This window comes from Ischnura elegans, chromosome 12 (genome assembly GCF_921293095.1).
Source record: "Ischnura elegans chromosome 12, ioIscEleg1.1, whole genome shotgun sequence".
In the NCBI taxonomy this organism is placed as follows: domain Eukaryota; kingdom Metazoa; phylum Arthropoda; class Insecta; order Odonata; family Coenagrionidae; genus Ischnura; species Ischnura elegans.
In genome coordinates, this window is record NC_060257.1 from 6,868,739 (window position 1) to 6,888,587 (window position 19,849).

Below are 19,849 nucleotides of genomic sequence, written 5' to 3' on the forward strand. Positions count from 1 at the left end.
AAGGTTGATATTATGTGATAATTTTTCCTAACAAAGTTCTGACAAGGGCAAATAAATTTGACAGAACCCAAAATACCGATGAAAACATGTGTAAAATCTTGTTCAATTTGAGGCTCAATTAGGGATCGTATCCAATCAATATGTAACATCAAATGAATATATTAATTCCAGGCAGTATGAAAAATTGGTTATATTTTGATAATGCTTGACGTATTTCATCTTTCACAAATTTTAATGCATAATGGTGTTTTGTTGGTTATTACATCACGGGTGCGTTGGATGCAAAATAGTGGCTTGTGTGGCGCCTCAACAATATGTAGCATAATAGGAATATATTATTTACGGATATAAAAATTATTCACATTTGGATTGGCTTTGACGTACAGTATTACTTGGTTACGGTAACAGTTTTTGACTATTACGTCAATTAAGGGACTACTCAATAATCGGTACTATATCATAGTAACACTTTCAAAGGGTTAAGTTATTAATCAACATCACAGGAGAAATAATAAGTTACGATTTTTCATGAAATACGTTTACTTTAGTGAGATTATTCTAGTGTATACAACTAAAATTATGAGTGCTGGGCTATTTAAATTTTATGTAAAAATTTCATCAAAATGAAGTGTTTTTGTGTAAGGAATACAGTATCATTTTAAGGAAAGGATGATACAGTGTGTTAATAAAGTTTCAAAGCCTACAAGCACGTAAGCTTGACGCTACGGTCAAGGCCGTAATAATTAAGTTTTACTGTATTTTGATCTTTGTCAATATAGATGCATAATGGTGTCTCGTTGGTTGTTACATCATGGTTGCGTTGGATTCAAAATGGTGGCTTGTGTGGCGTCTCCGTAGAGTTCGTACACTCCGTAGACCTCCTCTGGGATGTTGGATGCGGCTGGGCCTTGATCGACTCCATTGACGAAGAAGTGCAAAGCTCCAGTATCGGATCTCATCACTCCCAGGCGATCTCCAGGCTGATTATAAAAAAAGGATAAGGTTATATTAAGTTTGAGAAGAAGTCATCCTAATTAAAAACCATATGCTATACAGAATATGCGTTATTCAATCCGATTAATGGAAGCGTCGATATGGGAAAGGCAGGAAGTCAGAAAAAAATCGAAATTTCGTTTATTCATGGAGAAGGTATTACATGCACATGCAATTGCCAGATATAAGGCAGAAAGTCAATCGGTACAATATATCAGCGGCTACGATTGACGAAGTTTGTACACTAATATAAGCTTCATTAGTGGCGTAACTATGGGGGGGCGGATGAGGGGGTGTATCCCTTCAAAAGCCTCAGAAAAATCAAAAGAATATTTAAAATATCTTGTCTGGATTTGATATATAATAACTCATCTTCTTAAAGTTGAATTTTACATGCCATAATGATGTAAAATGCATATTCAGGCATGTTATTTTTCAAATTTTTTCCTGATATCCCTGTTTCCTGGGGGCTAGCCCCCCAAAGCCCTCTCACCCCCCCCCCCCTAAGCATATTCCTAGTTACGCCACTGAGCTTCGCATTGTTGGCAAACCTGTTTATTAGGCGTCCTATAAAATTCACATTTATTCACTTTCCCATAGCGACGCTTCAACAATTAAGTGTTTATGAATATTGAAGCAACGACAGATGTTCCTTGGAAACGCATTACTAGTGCTTTTGCGTTAAACCAGCAGGAGTCAAAATGATTAAAACCTCGTTTAAATGCAGTCTAAAATTCATGTTGATTTACATTCTAAAATGCTTGTATCACCGTTCATTCAACCATGTCCGACGCATTTTTGCGTGATCGCCGCTAATGACGTATGTGTACTGTAATATCATGTTAAGCGCTACCTACTAAAACCTTGTTGAAATTTATTTTCGCGATAACATTAACAAATTCATCTCTCGCTTCGTTCTCTTAACTGTCTGTGTTACATAAATCGTAAACATTCCTGTGATTATAGGATTCTAAAATATTCCAAAGTTTACTTTCGATTGCCTAATTTTTGTCACTCTAACATCCACAATAAATTCCATCCTTGGTTTAAGTTGTGTCTGACATAGTAGATCCTATGAAATTCAGGAATTTTTAATGGGATTTCCAGAAAATACAAAATAGGGAGCTATTTACAAGGCGGCAGTCAATGAAGAACATTTATGGGAGAATATTGTCGAATTTTCATGAAAATAGCTTCCATACCTCTTATTGGGCTACACGTAATTCGATCATGCCAGTTTTGTGTTAAGATTTCCATGAAATGTATATTTCGTATATTCGCGGACAATGCCATTTTTTATCAACAGAAAAAAGTATCTATGTACTTTTTTGTAGCCAAGGGTTTGTTTATGGTTACTTTGTTGTGTCTCTTTAAAAAATGGTTGAAGAATAAAACTTGAAGTAGATGGTTGATCCTGTTTTTTCTCCGGACTAACTGTCGAAGCTTTCATAGTGGCACGAAGATTTCGTCCACTGGTTACCGAAAAAAATAATATTTTTTATCAGGTTATGGACCCAGCAGGCATAAGTGCGGAGAATTAAACGTGTTGGTGAAGAAGACTATCGTTTGAGCAAACGGTGATAAACTTCGAGTACAAATCAACCAGAGTCTGGCTTGGAATAACTCGTCGAACTCGTAAAAAGAAAAAGAGAGGAACGATGTCCGGACGGCGGCAAAATCAAATGATGGATAGCGAGTCAGCCCAGGGGCAGTTACCTGTGGCTGATAAACTTGAAGGGCCGAACTATTACGAGTGGACACTAGGAATGAAGGGGTTATTCTTAAAAGCTCAATGTATTGAAGCTATCAAAGGTTTTGAAGAGTGGACGATAGAAGAGAACGGTGTGTTAGTCGCGGCAGATCCGCCGGATTATGAGGTGAAACGGAGGAAAAGGCTGGACAACACATGTCTGGGACTCATCTATTGTAACGTTCAGAAGACTTTTCTGGAGCATGTGGACGCCTGCGATAATGCTAAGGCAGCGTGGGAAGCGTTGGAGACCATGTGCACGAGTTACGGCCGCTCTGAGCTATGCAGCTTCAATCGAGCTATGTGGAACACACAAAAGACTAAGGAGATGAGTATTCATCAATATGTTGCCATAATAAACGATTATCGCAGGAAAATCAAGAAATGTGGTATGGAAATTGATGATGATATGCTAGCTAATGTATATCTAAACGGCCTTCCATCTGACTGGAAGTTTTTTGTCCAGAGTTATCGGAAAGGGAAATTAGTCTCAAGAGAAGTATTGGGTGACATGCTTGTGGAAGAGCAGAAGATGCTATGCATGTCAAGAGAAAAGAAAGAGCTCAAATCTGAAGATAATAGCGATGCACATCAAGTTTACAAGGTCACAAAGGAATCAGAGTTTTCTGAGCATGGAGTGAATAGATTTAAAGGGAAAGGAAAGAACAAAGGTAAAGGTGGAAGAAAAAGCCATCCTCCCATCTGTTATGTATGTGGAACAGAGGGACATCTATCTTTCCAGTGCCCCGATAAGAAACAAAATTCTATTGAGAAGAATCAGAATTTTGAATCTGTGAAGAAGGGGCGAGCTTCTGTCATCACAAGAGGATATAAAGCATTGTGTACTCACCAAGAGAAAAGTATAGGAGGTGGGGGATTATGGATACTGGACGGTGGAGCATCAGACCACATGACCAATAGAAAAGATTTATTCATAAATCTTTGTCCCATAACTGGTCAAGTTGTTGTGGGTGATGGATATGCTTTGGAAGTCAAAGGAATTGGCACCATAAAATTGGAGATCTCCACTGAATGTGGTGGCTTTACTATAGACTTCTCAGATGTACTGTACATCCCTGATTTGAAAGATAATTTGCTTTCACAAGGAGTATTGGACAAGAAGGGAATGAAGTTCTCATGTTATCAAGGGGTGAACGAGATATCAGATGAAGGAGAAGTTTTCTTAAAGGCATTTCTCGTAAATAATTTATATTACATCACTACAGTAGGAGGAGTCAGCATTGAAGATGTCAAGATTATTTCTGAGACAAAGAAAGCATCCATAGTATCTACCATAATATGGCATGATAGACTGGGGCATCTAAATGAAGACGATATGAAGAGAATTCCTTTGGATAAAAAATGTGGAATTAACCATTTTTATTGTGACACTTGTAATGCTGGGAAAATGAAAAGGTTAAAATTTCCTAACATAGGTGGAGAAGATACATGCAAGGTCTTGGATAGAATCCATTCTGATGTGGCAGGTCCATTTACATCCAAGATTTTAAACGGAGCTAAGTACTTTGTCACATTTATTGATGATTTTACAAGGTATTCTATGGTCTACTTATTGAAAAAGAAGTCAGAAGTATTTGAAAATTTCAAGAAATTTCAACGTAGAGTGGAGTGCCTGCACGATAGGAAAATTAAGGAATTCCAGAGTGACAATGGTGGAGAATACACAGATAAAAAATTCTCAGTACACCTGGAAGAATGTGGAATCTTACATCGTTTCTCAGTGGCATATACTCCACAGCAAAATGGGCTATCTGAGAGGTACAACGAAACTATTCTGAATACAACGAGATGTTTACTGATAAAATCTGGTCTTCATAAAAGATTTTGGGGAGAAGCTCTCATGACTGCTGTACATCTCAGAAATTTGTCTCCTACTTCTGCACGAAATAGCAATATTCCAATGAGTTTGTGGAAAGGACGGGAACTAAAAGAGATAGATTATAACTATCTAAGAGTTTTTGGATGCCAGGCATGGGCATGGCAGCCAAGAGAGACAAGAGATGGAAAATTGAGTCCCAGAGGAGAAGAAAGCATCATGTTAGGATATGAAGAGGGCATCAAAGGATATCGACTTTGGAGTCTGAAAAAGAAGAAAGTAATAATCAGCAGAGATGTCAGGTTCAACGAATCAAAATTTCCTTTCAAGATGAGCCGAGATGATATCAAGATTCCCGATCTAGACAGCGATGGCGAACCTGATCCAGGAGAAGACATTGTGGAACAAGGCTATGTTTTCACAGGCGATGGAAAAGCTGAGGAGACTAAATCAAACCAAATTTCATCACACCCGGTGGTGATCCCAGGTCTGACTCCAGTGGTCCCAGATTCAGTTTCAGGGGGAGCAGTGCCTGAGATACCAGAGGAGGCAGCGCCTCGTGTTGCAGTTTTGGAGGATGACGTTGAACAGCCTGTCTTGGTGGTCTACCCCACAGTTACTAATTTAGAGGTACCAGTGACAAACCTTGACCCTGGTGAGGTCGCAGGTGAGGTACCAAGCCAGTCCATTCCAAGGAGGTCAAAGCGTGTTAGGAAGCCAACATCTTGTCAAAGCTGCAACTACGCTCATGCAAGTATTGAGTGTACTTCCATTCCAGGGACAGTAACAGAGGCTTTAAATAGTAAAGATTCTGAGTTTTGGAAACAGGCAATGCAAGAAGAAGTAAAAGTTTTGTCAGACCAAGGAACATGGGAAATAGTGCCAAGACCAGAGGGATTAAATATTGTAGGTTCAAAATGGGTGTTTGCTTTGAAACGTAATGATAAAGGGGAAATTATAAAGTTCAAGGCAAGGTTAGTTGCTCAGGGATATGGTCAAATTCATGGAGTTGATTACCATGACACATTTAGTCCTGTTATTCAAAAGAAAAGTCTGAGGCTTCTTATAGCTATTGCTGTTGAGACAGATTTAGAAATGGATCAGTTGGATATTGTAGGGGCATATTTAAACAGTAAATTAGAAGAGGATGTGTACATGGAGATACCAAAATATCTCGGAGAGAATATAACGGTTGATAGAAAGTTTTATGTATGTAAGTTAAACAAGAGTATATACGGTTTAAAGCAATCAGGTAGAAATTGGTATTTGCATCTAAGCTCAATTTTGTCTGTGTATGGATTAAAACAGTGTTTAAGTGATCCATGTATTTTTAGCATGTCTGACCTTAAAGTAGGGGTTTATGTTGATGATATGTTGCTTGTCGGAACGAAGGACAAGATATCACAGTTTAAGAGTTATCTAGGTAAGCATGTAGGAGTCAAGGATCTTGGTTCAGCCCATAATATTTTGTCCATAAGAATACAGAGACCTGAAAGAAGTGTGGTATATATTGATCAGGAGAATTATATAAAATATATGTTGGAAGAATTCGAGATGCAAGATTGTCATGGGGTGAATACTCCTTTACCAGTAGATTTTCAAGAGAGAGATGTCGAAAACCAAATAAGCAATTATTTGTATCGAAAAGCAATAGGCTGTTTGTTGCATTTGTCTGGAAATACAAGACCAGACATTTCCTATGCTGTGTGTATTTTAAGTCAGTATATGGAGGAGCCATGTCAAACTGATTGGAAAAATGTCAAGCATATGTTTAGATTTTTATCTAAGACTAGAGGTTATGCTTTATGTTATCAAAAATTTCAAAGTAAAATTAACGCATACTCTGATGCAGACTGGGCAGGCAGTAAAGGTTATTGTAAGTCCATTACAGGATATCATATTTCTTTAGCAGGGGCTCCATTTATCTGGCGAGCAAGGAAGCAAAAATGCATGGCAACCTCATCAACTCATGCAGAGTTTATTGCATTGTATGAGTGTGTAACTGAAATAGTATGGTTATCAGAGTTGTTAATAGAAATTAATCAAGGATGTTTAATGCCTAAACCTTGTGTTATTTATTGTGATAATGAGAGTTCCATTGCCATTGCCAAAAATGATGTTATAACTGAAGGAAACAAACATTTCTTTGTTAAATACCATTTCATCATGGAACAAGTCAAAGAAAAAATGGTGTATTTTATATATGTACCATCAGACAAGAATACTGCGGATATATTTACTAAAAGACTGCCAGGGACAAGAATCAAAGTGCTATCAAAGATGATAGGACTTAAGGATCTGTACAATAGAATTTAAGATGTTTGAATATTTTATAATTATAATGTCTTGTGTTGTTTGGTACTCATTCAGAGATTGAAGGTGAAATGATTATTGCATTTTCAAAACAGGTATTGTCCGAGGGGGAGTGTTAAGATTTCCATGAAATGTATATTTCGTATATTCGCGGACAATGCCATTTTTTATCAACAGAAAAAAGTATCTATGTACTTTTTTGTAGCCAAGGGTTTGTTTATGGTTACTTTGTTGTGTCTCTTTAAAAAATGGTTGAAGAATAAAACTTGAAGTAGATAGTTGATCCTGTTTTTTCTCCGGACTAACTGTCGAAGCTTTCATAGCGGCACGAAGATTTCGTCCACTGGTTACCGAAACAAACTATTTTTTGTCATTTTGAAGTACCGACGGTATTGTAGGAACGATTTTTTTAGGGATGCATACATTTGAGTGTACATTGAAAGTGAAAATTTACGGAAAATGCATGCAAAAAAATAATCAACGTTTTATTTTGATTCCAGTAATATTAGAGTAAATTGAATGCTAAAGTACTTTTACGGTGCTCACCTTGAACTTTTGAATATCGACTTTGGAGTATTCTAGAAATGTATTGACCCCATTGTTCCACACATTGACTCCATACAGCAACCACGTACCAGACCTGATGATATTCACACAAAAGAAAGTAATTTGATGAGTCTTTAAAGTAAAAAATATAAAGTAACGGATAATTTATTCAAATAAAAGGGTATAGATGGCGAAATGGGACAACATGTAATAAGAGAATACCACGACCACACATACTTCAATCTGTTCATGTGCTCGGGAATAATAGGGTCTCCAGGTTTATGCGTTGTGATCCCGATACCGTTGGCGTATCCTTTAGATGTTCCCCTCTTGTCCATCCTGACCTCAAACAGCTCATTCGGCCTCAACGGCCTGTTCGTCAATACCGGTCCATGACCATCCAAACTGAAAATTGAGAGATCCAAAAACATCACACTCAATACTATGCAGTTGCAGACAGCTTCAGGGTTGATCTTCTCCAACAAAAACGTTACTATCAAATATATCATCATCATGCCGTAATCCGAGGCTACAGAAGTGCACTGTAGGTAATTTCGAGCCTGTCTGAAGGAAAGTTACCGCTAGACTGGAAAATTACAAGCGTTACACCGACATTCAAAAAGGGAAACAGACATGACCTAGGAAACTATCGGCCATTATTAATAACGTCAATTATAGGCAAGATGCTTACACATATCGTCGTTAGCAATATCGTGACTTTCCGTGACATCGTAACTTCATGGCTGTCAGCACAGCTTCCGAAAAGGTAGATCATGCGAAACACAGCTCGCGCTCATTCTTCACGACGTTTGAAAATCTGGTGAATCGAAAAGACAAGTCGACGCATTATTTCTAGATTTTAAGAAAGCTTTCGAAAAGGTACCTCACAATAAACTTTTATACAAATGACAGTCATGCGGATTAAACGAAACAGTGGTAAACTGGATACGTGACTTTCTGAGTCATCGTAAACAAAAAGTGGTTCTCGAATTAGCTCTGATGCAATTGATGTGACATCAGGTGTTCCACAAGGAAGCGTAATCGGCCCCCAGTTGTTAATTATATACATTAATGACCTCTGCTCCCGAATTAGAAGTAAAATACGTTTATATGCTGACGACGCTGTCATCTAACGAGGAATTAGTGATCACTATGGCAGTGAAATTCTATAATCGGATTTAAACAACGATTATTTGTGGAGACAAGAGTGAGGACTCGAACTTAATCTGTGCAAATGCATGTCGGTACATTTTTTGCTGTGTTCGTCCAACTATAACCATGTTTATTCTAAGGATGGTATTGACATTAAGGCAACAGACGAAGAGAAGTACCTGGGAGTTACTATAGCCTCGAACCTATCGTGGGGAACACATAAGGAATATTTGCGGCATAGCCCTGAAGAAATTAGGATTCGTCAAGAGTATTGTGGGAAGATTTTCGGATGAGAAAGTAAAAGAAAGGTGTTATTTCCAAATCGTCCGACCGCACCTTGAATATGCAGCGAGCGTATGGGATCCGGTGCAGAAAGACTCAATTGGTGAATTGGTAAAAGGAAGGCTGTGCGTTTCGTTAAAAAGTGCTACGGTCCACTTCAAAATATATAAATTCAAAGGCTTCATGCGGTAGTTGATAATGCATCCCTTAGATCAGCGACTGAGCGTTTTTCCCAATAGGATTACACCACATTCGACGTAAAAATAACCACGGCATTAATAATCAACCATTTTATGTACTTCTGACTTAATGTTGAATTTGAATACAGGCATTATTCACAATTGCAGGAGGTTTTCGATGATGATGCTTACTTCAATTTAACCACGGTAAAGCCTTTGTTGATGAGTGCCGTATTTGGTCCAGTCATGTGATGAAATTTGAGAATATCATCCTGAGTTTCACCAGAAAAAGGGTCTGAAAATAAACGATGAGAATGGAGTTATCACACAATAAACACTAGGATGGATTTTTGAAACCACTTTATCTCATAAAATATAATTGTAATTTATTATTTTAGCCTCTGATTTTTTGCTTTTTCCATCTACCGCAGCACCATTGTCCCCGTCCTTTTCTATTGCATGTTCCTATACCTTTATTTCCTTACTTGTGAATTTATTTGCTTGTTTGCGCTTAAGGCGTAGTGAGAATGAATGAAGTAGTTTATTATTTATGAAATATACGACTCCTAGAATAACATTACTGTAAATTTAACGATAAACTGCACAAATTGTAACTTCCCATTTTCCATCTTTAATCGGTCACTTTTTCGGAGAAGCAACTTTTTCATCTACCCTTTTAATTATTTAAAGTGCGTTCCTTAAATTCAATGACCTAAACACTTTTTGGTGGCTCTCCATACTCCTATATTTGCACTGCGCCTTTATTCTAGCAGGCTTTATCTCAATTTACAAGTATTCAGACGCCAAAAGCTTTAAAATAGAAATAAATATTGAAATTTTTATCACTAAAAAACGGTCTGGTACCTTTTAGAACTCCTTGCAGTCTGATCATCTTCCTGCCGCCGCATTCGAACAATTGTTCCGTAAGATGAATACCTGATTCGTCGCCCATTTCTCTGGTCGAGGTGATTTCCACCCATTGGCCACTGTCGTTGTGAAATCGAGTCACCATGAAGCTCCAACGCCGAGATGTGTTAGCCTTTGGTTCACATTGTCCGTAATCTGATTCCGAGGCTACGTTAACCGTCAGGAGAACACAGGCCGTAATCAATGTTAAGACAAAGAGAAATGTGGAACCTTCGCTCGTTGCCATCTTGTTGTTTTTCTATTCAGCGATGTCACAGAGATTGAACCGATGAAACGCGTCTGTCTGAATGCAGTCTGTTTCGCCGCTTTATATATCATTGAATTTCCCCGGTCGATGGGCATGTTGAAAGAAATAAATGTGAAAAATGTCGTCTTAGCTGTAATTAGAGCAAAGGTGTCTGCTTCTTGATCCATGACCTTTAACACTTGCACGAAGGATGTGATAAGTGAACTAGAATAATCATCAAAGGACTTGGAATCCAATCGAATGCCTTGGAAATCGGTATCCTTTGCCAAAGAATGTCGTCTTCCTTTCCGTTGCGAAGTTTTATCTGCCTTACCGTTCCAACGCTGAGATGTTTTCGTCTCGTCCTCACGTTCTCCATCCTCATCTTTCGAGCTTAACGAAAAGTCAGAAGCAAAGAGACTACTGGCGCTGTAAATCTTAAATCACAGAGTGCTGTTAACTCTTCGCTCGTCGCCATGTTGTTCCGCTTTTATGAATTGTTGTCCACTAAGGCAAAGGACCGGCTCCAATGTGTTTGACTACTACCTTGTCTACCTAAAAATTTATATGATCAGATGTGGTCCGCTTCGAGCACTCTGTAAAGCATCACACTCTTAATTGAATGTGATATACGCACAAAGTGGAATAATTAGTGAACAATGAATCCTTGAATGCCCTGAAGACGATGGACAACTCGCCCATCGAAACGTCGCGTCGGCCGAGATGGAGTTGGAGAACCTGACCCGGTGGAAATCCCGTGTAGCCTTCCACTGAATTCTTGTTTGTGGAGTGGCATTAGATACTATCCATTAATTGCATACCACCAAACACGTAGTAACACAATTATACTTGGATGAGTCATTCGATTTACCTCTACCGGCAATTTAATGTAAAATCGCACGCAGATTAATACCATATTTTGATTTATTAAGCTATAAATCACATTCATGTAATTGCGAATGTGAAATTCGTGCTTCGCTACTGCTTAGCTGTCTCGTGGTTGAATATTTTCAATTATTGAATGCTCCCGAATTAGAATGATACATAATGACGTAATGGATTCTCCGATTGAAATGTCAAAGGAATTTTTTCAACAGGAGTCGTTTAGAATCCAACCGAGATGTATTCAACAGATAGGTCATTGGATTGTGGATAAAACAAGGTTGAGTAGTTTTTTGCCAGTGGATAGGTGCCTAAAGGGAGGTGTCTCCTGGGCGGATGTATCCCTGACTCTCTTAATAGGGGAATAATTTCGGGTGGGGGTTATGGAGTAGCAAAACCAACGGCCGTGGAGGAACAAGGAAGGGTTACTCCAATCAGAATTTTTGTTTGTTTTGCATGGTTGGTGTCAAATTGCTCGCAGCAATGCATAATCGGTGAGAGCTAATAGACTCACTCGACGCGATGCATCTTTTTTATTGCCCGTAGCAAGTACTAGATTACAGGATTAAAAATTTTCCATGCTAATATCCCCCCTATCCCATTCCACAGTTTCACCTCACCGTTGCCGGTTTCAATACCTTGATCATGATATCGAGGGTAGCAAAGTATCGTGGTGAATCAGGATTTTATTGTTCTTCCCATGGTTGAGATTGCGTGTAAAATTCTCTTTTTTTCCTATCAAAGCTTCGACGAGAGCCTTCGTGCAAGGTCGCACCCAGGATCAAATCTAGGGGAATAGGGGGGGCAAACCATGGTTGTTCAAGTTATAGGTAAGATTCATTCACGGAAAAGGTGAATGAAACCAACATTTTAAGGAAACTGTGACACCTCTTTATTTAAAAAAAATTATTTCCTCGAAAAAGTCTTATTTTCCTTAAAGACATTTACGATTTTTTCTTCTAGGGGTGGCATCTGTTCCCTCCAGCCCCTCGTTGGGTACGCCCATGCCTTCGTAGGATGACTGATTCGAGTTGCTAAAAAAAACCGACATTTTCCTCTTTTATACTTGTCGACATGAACTTAAATTGGTTTTTTACTTAGCTCACGCGAAGCGATATAATTTCCCCGTAAAATTTGTAGGGATCTTATCGAAGGAACAGCAGCCAATGCATCCATGAATTGAAGTGAACCTTCTCGATCAGTTTCAATCAAATGATGTATAATGTTACACATAAGATCGCTAAATGATAATGCTTACAAAAAGCGCCGAGATGCGTGTTAAAAGTTAGCTGCTGTTTATTGAATAATAATAATAATAATAATAACATATTGACACCAATCAGTCCAAAACGACAAATCTTGAAGAGACTGAAATATCAGAATTGCTAACGAAAACGGTAATAGAATATTACGGTTCAGATCCCAGCCAGCGACCGAAAATTCCAAAAATAAATACATCAACGAAGTTTATGCAAACCGTCGCTATGGTCAATAATATCCTACCACAGCTAACCCAGTATTTAAGCAATATTTACGACATCCATACATTGATTTATGCTGCTTCTATCACCATTAGTAAACACTTAGGCTTCAAAATCAAACCGAACTCCCGATCTGAAACAGTGCCAGTAAGAAAAGAAACAATTCCACCATGGAGAAAACGCTTAGAGAGCGATATAAAACATCTAAGGCAGCAAATTGGTAAATTGACCCAATATCAAAATGGAAATAGATCAAGAAAGTTAGTATCATCACTTAAATGTGTTTTCAAAAATTTCAACATTGATGTAGCTAATGAAAACCACAGCAGGTATGTCAAAGAGTTGCTCGAACTTAATAAACAAAAACTAGCAGTTAAAGTTGGGCGCCTTAAAAGATACAATAAGTCTTTCAATAGAAAGGAACAAAACCAGGAATTTAAAACTTCCGAAAAATCATTTTACAAGAAGCTGAGATCATCTGCAACAACTGACATCGAAGGTAAATTGCCAGATCAGGATGGAGTATACAACTTCTGGTCCTCAATATGGTCGACCCCAATAGAAAGCAATTCGAGTGCAAGCTGTATTGGAAACGAAGAAAACTTACACCTCAATTTAGTTGAAATGCAGCTTACTAAAATCTCAACCGAGGACATCAAAATAGTTTTAAGAAAGGCACATAATTGGAAACCACCAGGTCCTGATGGAATTCAAAACTTCTGGTATAAACAGTTTACGTCTCTACATGGAGCCATAGCCAAATGTTTTAATGATATTATTAATAACCCAACAAACCTCCCTGATTTCTTCACAACAGGGATAACATACATGAAGCCCAAAACAATGAATACGGAAGATCCAACACAATATCGACCCATAACATGTCTACCTACTATATACAAAATACTCACGTCTTGTATTACAAATAAAATATATAGCCATATTGACCAGAATAATATACTTGCAGAAGAGCAAAAAGGATGCCGAAAGTTCCATATGGGATGCAAGGAGCAATTGACAATTGATTCTGTAGTATTACAACAATCACGCAAAAATAACAGAAACCTTCATGTTGCTTATATTGACTACCGTAAGGCGTTTGACAGTGTCCCACATAATTGGCTCTTAAAAGTTCTGACTACATACAAAATCCACGGCACCATCATTAAGTTTTTAGAAGCAACTATGGCAAAGTGGAAAACAGCCCTAATGGTCAATATATCGGGTAAAGGCTTTATAACACCAACCATTGACATACAACGGGGTTTATTCCAAGGAGACTCATTGAGTCCACTTTGGTTTTGCCTGGCGTTGAACCCATTATCAAATGCCCTCAATAGCACTAAATATGGATACAAAATAAAAAATAGTATAAACACCACTTTTACTTTGTCTCACCTTCTATATATGGATGATATTAAAATCTATGCCTCAAATGAAATACAGCTCAAGTACCTTTTGGATGTCACAAGTAGGTTCTCCGCTGATATAAACATGCAATTCGGATTGGATAAATGCAGATTGCTTCACATAGAAAAAGGGAAAATCAAGCATGGTAACTTCAATGTTACAGATGACGAGTCAATAATATCTATGGAAGCAAATGAGAACTACAAATACCTTGGATTCCTGCAAGCAAAATCAATACAACATAAACAGATCAAGAAGGAATTAACAACTGAATTCCATAAAAGACTAACATCCATCCTTAAAACAGAATTAAATGCACGAAATGTAATCAAAGCCATCAATACGTTTGCGGTACCTGTGTTGACATATACATTTGGAGTGATTGACTGGACCAAAACCGAAATAGCAGGCATAGAAAGATCAATACGTACATCATTCACAAAATTTAATTTACATCACCCTAACGCTACCCCGCTATATGGGAGGTAGAGGGTTAATAGATTTACAACAGCTCCTCAAAAACCAAATTCATGGACTAAAACACTTCTTATACGATAAATGAAACAGTTCGAAGCTTCACAAATCAATAGTATATGCCGACAACAAATTCACACCATTAAATCTAAAAAATGGCACGACCGATGAAGCAACCAACACAGGAGCTGTTCTATTAAAAAGAAAGGTAGAAGTATGGGCCCAGAAGGAATTACATGGACGACACATCAATGACCTCAATCAACCATATGTTGATAAAATCTCATCAAACAAATGGTTGTCATTGGGTGAACTTTATGGAGAAACCGAAGGGTTCATGCTTGCAATACAAGACCAGGTTATCCGCACTAAAAATTATGCAAAGTACATCCTTGGTGATAAAAGCATAATAGATGACAAATGTAGAAGGTGTTTTCAAGTACCTGAAACAATCTAGCACATTATATCTGGCTGTAAGATGCTAGCTAATACAGAATATTTAAGTAGACATAATCAAGTTGCAAAAATTATCCACCAAAAACTGGCCTACCAGCACAAGTTAATAGATACTAAGACCCCATATTATGTGTACCACCCTGAAACAGTGCTTGAAAACGGCGCATTTAAAATCTATTACGATCTGCCTATTCAAACAGATAAAACTATAGTTAATAATAGACCAGATATAGTGTTGATTGACAAGAAATATAGAACTTGCTACATAGTTGATATTGCCGTGCCACTGTCGCATAACATCGAAAAGACAATTACAGGAAAAATTAACAAGTACCAAGAATTGGCAATAGAAATAAAAAGAATATGGAATATGGAACAGGTTTATATAGCTCCAATTGTCATCTCAGCTACCGGTATCATTCCAAAACATATACAAAATAGTTTCAAAATACTCAACCTCCATCCAAATACATACATCAAACTGCAAAAGGCTGTAATAATTTCAACCTGTCATATCACGAGAAAATTTCTCAACCCAATTCAACAGTAAAGAGTTACCTTGGTGAGAACCCGTGCTCTTAACACTAAAGCTACTCAGTGAAAACTGAAGAAAATTAAAGAACAAAATAATAATAATAATAATAACCCGTGTGGGGTTTTCCGTCCCCCATCGGGCGCGTCCCCAGGTGGCGGATAGGGGAATGCACGGCAGATATGCAGGGTAGGTGGGAAATAAAATACCACCCGCGGACCAAAACGGAACCCAAAATCCAGGCGCGTCTGTTCCCAAACTGGGCGGCGTCCTGGGGCCGTATTCTGTAACTCCAAACCGATCGGTGCGGCACCGATTCGTCGGGTGCGACGTCACACCCACTCCCGGTAAGAAGTCGTGCGATTCTGTACGAACCCGGTCGGTGCGGCACCGACGAGAGGACGGGAGATCGTCGGTAGCCGTACCGACAGCAAAGAGGTGTCGGTACGGCCACCGACTAGTGGGTTTCATGAATTCCCCGGTGCGCATTGTACGTTTTATTTTGTTTTTACCTCATCACCGAGTAAATAATGAGGTTTTCTCCAATGTTATCTTTTTCTGCCCCTTCGAATACGCCTCTATAATTCACTGTGTCATCATCTATATTAATTACCTTGACAGAAATATAAGATAATGGTTAATAAAAATGAGGTTTGCTAAAATATAATGACTTTCTCTCATTTATGTTACCGCACTTTCACTCGCTTGTAATAGGCTTTATTTCTCTCTATCATCATTTATTTGCTCCTTTGACATAAAAAAGATATTTTTGATTAAATATGAGTTTTGCCGCAATGTTATCACTTTATATCACTCTGAATAGGCGACTGTTATTTCACTCAATCATCAATTTGGCGTTTTTCTCGGCATAGAAATAAGATCTTTTTATTTAAGTATGAAGTTTGCCACAACGGTATCAGTTTCTTTCATTTGTAACGGGTAACTATATTTCATTTCATCGTCAGCCATTGATTCCCTTGACGATAAAAGAAGATATTTGTTAATAAGTATGAGGTTTACCGCAATATTATCATTTTCTCTCACTTGGAATGCGCAACTTATACATATGTATTTCACCCAATCACAATTTATTTACTTCCTCGTCATTACACTTCTTTTAATTGCACCCAGCTCCATATTTTTATAACAATTTCCTAACTTGTTCCTCTAATATTACATTTGCATTTGAATCCTACGTTCACGTTCCATGGTATGCCATTTTCGTCTGCTACGGTGCCAATGGCATAACCTTCCGTTGATAACATTTATACGGAACTTACTTAATGACAACTATATTACCAAATCATGAATAAATAGCATTATACGGAACCAATATTTAAAAAAAGAAACTACGATCTCAAGGATAGTTTCAATAATTCATTCCAGCAACAACAATCTCCATCACATACAAACTTTATTGTGATGTTGTAATATTGTTTCCTTCGATTCTGTAGGTACAGCATTACTACCACACATTATATAAGCATTGTTAACAACTTATCCAATATCGTTTATCTTAATCTAGCAATAAGTCGTAATTTCCGCAAATAAAAAGATTGAGAATGACGACAACAAACTGTGCCAATGAGTCTTCACTTGTTTTTACCCTTCTTTCATTGGTGGAGACACGTGAAACTTCGGATATATTCGGATTTTCCCTGTTTGGGAAGGAAGGGGAACCGTACCGACTGGTTGTAAACCGACGACCTTACAGAATCGCTGAAAGTGTCGTCGTCGGTGCGGAATCCGTTGTCGGTACGGTTTGATGTCCAGTCGGTGGGCTTGAAAGGGAAACCGACCGGTGCGGCACCGACGAAATACAGAATACGGCCCCTGGTCAGTGTCTGTTTCCATGTTAGGGGCGGCTGTTAAAACACCTGGCAGTAGGTATAAAATGCAACACCCATTTTATGGAGATGAGTAGACGGCATAAAGCCTCGGATGAAAGGTCGCTGCCTGGGGTTCGCCAGGGCACTTCTGGAGCCACTGCTGGAAGTGACAGCACACGAGCCAGTGGTGATAGTGGGCTGAACAGGCAGGCCCCTATCGGGTCACCCGAACAACCGATAGCCGAAAACAGAAGTGGCAACCAAGACCTCGTAGCCACAACTGCCTACTGTTCTTCCCAAGGTAACAGTCTTGGGACCACGCAAGCAGGACGACCCAGAGTACGCCGAAAATGGACTGTAGAAATTAACACGTTTATCATGCGTACATATTATCAGGTAACGTCATTGGAAACAGATCTAACTGGTTATCGCAGTAGCCTCAGGAATAACTTTGTTAATCAATTCCCGCATTGGGCAAACGTCTCGGAACAAAGACTTTCTGATCAGGTTAGAGCTATAATCAGACGAAACCTTATCCCAGAAACAGTATTAAACCAAATAAAAGAGGATATCCAGAGGGAGGCCGATAGTGGTAATGAGAATGATAATGGAATGGGAATGTCAGCCGAAGCCATGACCCTGGACATCAATGCTATAGACCGATCTGTAAGTAATGCTCCTGCAAATGACACGGACATCACTGTTAATGAACCATACGACTGTAATGCTTTTGAGTGGGAAAACGAAAGCAGGAACCTGAAAGCTGAAAATGAAGTTGAAAAGGCGATTATAGAATTCTTTGGCCTTCATCCAACAGCAAGGCCCCGAACCCCCGGTTACCAAAGCTAAAGACTAGCAAACAAACAGGAGAAATACTAAAATCCGTAAATTCCCTTATATCTAAGAAAGTTAGGCTTAATGCAAGCCTAGAAGAAATACATTCGATGATTTACTGTGCAGCTATTGCAGTGCTGCGTCTGCATTGCCAAAAAATTGACTCACCGGGAAGGAATAAAAAACATTGCGAGGAACGAATACCCCCGTGGCAGAAACGCTTACAATATAAGATTGCATGCTTAAGAGAAGAAATAGGAAGGTTAACAAAATATCATCAAGGAGTAAGAAGAAGAAAACTCCTTAATAGATTGAATGGTGTATTCCAAAAATTGGACACAAAGGATAAAGAAAAAGATCATCAGGAAAAAATCGACAAGTACTTAGATAAACAAAAACAGCAGCTCATGGTCACCAGCTCTAGACTAAAGAGATACTTACAGAGCTACAGAAGAAGGTCAGATAATAGCTCATTTCATAACAATGAGAAATTTTTTTATCAGAAATTAATTAAAGCAAATGAAAAAAATTTGGAGCACCCAAACATTGCTGACCTAGAATCCCATTGGGCGAGTATATGGGCTGACGATGCTGATCTAAGGATAGAAGGGGCAAGTTGGATTAAAGAAGAGAGGAATAGGATGAAAGAAGTTGAAGAAATGGGTGCAATACAAATGACAGAAAATGATGTATCGGAGAGTGTAAGAAACACACAAAGTTGGAAAGCACCAGGGGCAGATAAAATCCAGAATTATTGGTATAAAAAATTCACTTCCATCCACAAAAGTCTAGCGTTTGGTCTAAACGAGATCCTTAAAAACCCAGAATCCTCACCAAACTTCCTCACACAAGGAATAACATACCTAAAACCAAAATCCGATAATACAATGGACCCAAATAAATATAGACCAATTACATGTCTACCCACAATCTATAAAATACTATCATCAATTTTGGCAAAAAAGATTTACAAGCATATCGAGACGCATGACATCTTGTCGGAGGAACAAAAGGGATGTAGAAAGAAATCACAAGGCTGTAAAGAGCAATTGATAATCGACAGTGTAATTATGAACACTGCGAAAAAGGCCAAGAGAAATTTATTGATAGCATACATAGACTACCAAAAGGCATACGATTCGGTTCCACATTATTGGCCAAAAGAAATCTTAAAAATTTACAAAATAGATATTTCAATTGTGGAATTTCTAAACACAGTAATGAATAAGTGGCAAACTCAGTTGGTATTGAATACCTCTCAAGGTCAAATTCAAAGTAGTATTATCCGAATAAAAAAAGGAATATTTCAAGGGGATTCACTGAGCCCATTATGGTTCTGCCTAGCTGTCAACCCATTATCAAATATATTAAATTCAACAAAATATGGATTCAAATTAAAAATTGATAGAAATCAGACACATATGATTAATCATCTTTTCTACATGGATGATCTAAAGATATATGCCCACAATCAGAAGGAGTTAAATTATATGTTGAAATTAACGGAGAGCTTTAGTAATGACATATTTATTAAGTTTGGAATAGATAAATGCAGAAAATTAGAAATTAATAAAGGGAGATACGTTAAAGGGCAAGATATTCTTTTAGATAGCGGAAAAATCGAAAACATGGAAGAACATGAAAAATATAAATTTCTTGGCATACTGCAGAACACTCAAATCCCACAGAAAGAAATTAAGGAAAAAGTCACAAGAGAATATAAAAATAGGCTTCAACTTATACTTA

The 19,849-nt window shown here is 38.1% G+C and overlaps 1 protein-coding gene across 1 annotated transcript; it reads right to left on the reverse strand.

Annotated features, from left to right (window-relative positions):
- Positions 1–241: 241 nt before the first annotated feature.
- Positions 242–10,268, reverse strand: LOC124169283 (neuralized-like protein 4). Its single transcript, XM_046547850.1, has 5 exons — positions 9,917–10,268; positions 9,245–9,347; positions 7,677–7,844; positions 7,440–7,533; positions 242–980 (listed from the first exon to the last, which is right to left on the reverse strand). Exons 1-5 carry the CDS (start codon positions 10,203–10,205, stop codon positions 810–812), a joined length of 825 nt encoding a protein of 274 aa, XP_046403806.1. The 5' UTR covers positions 10,206–10,268; the 3' UTR covers positions 242–809.
- Between the last annotated feature and the right edge of the window lie 9,581 nt (positions 10,269–19,849).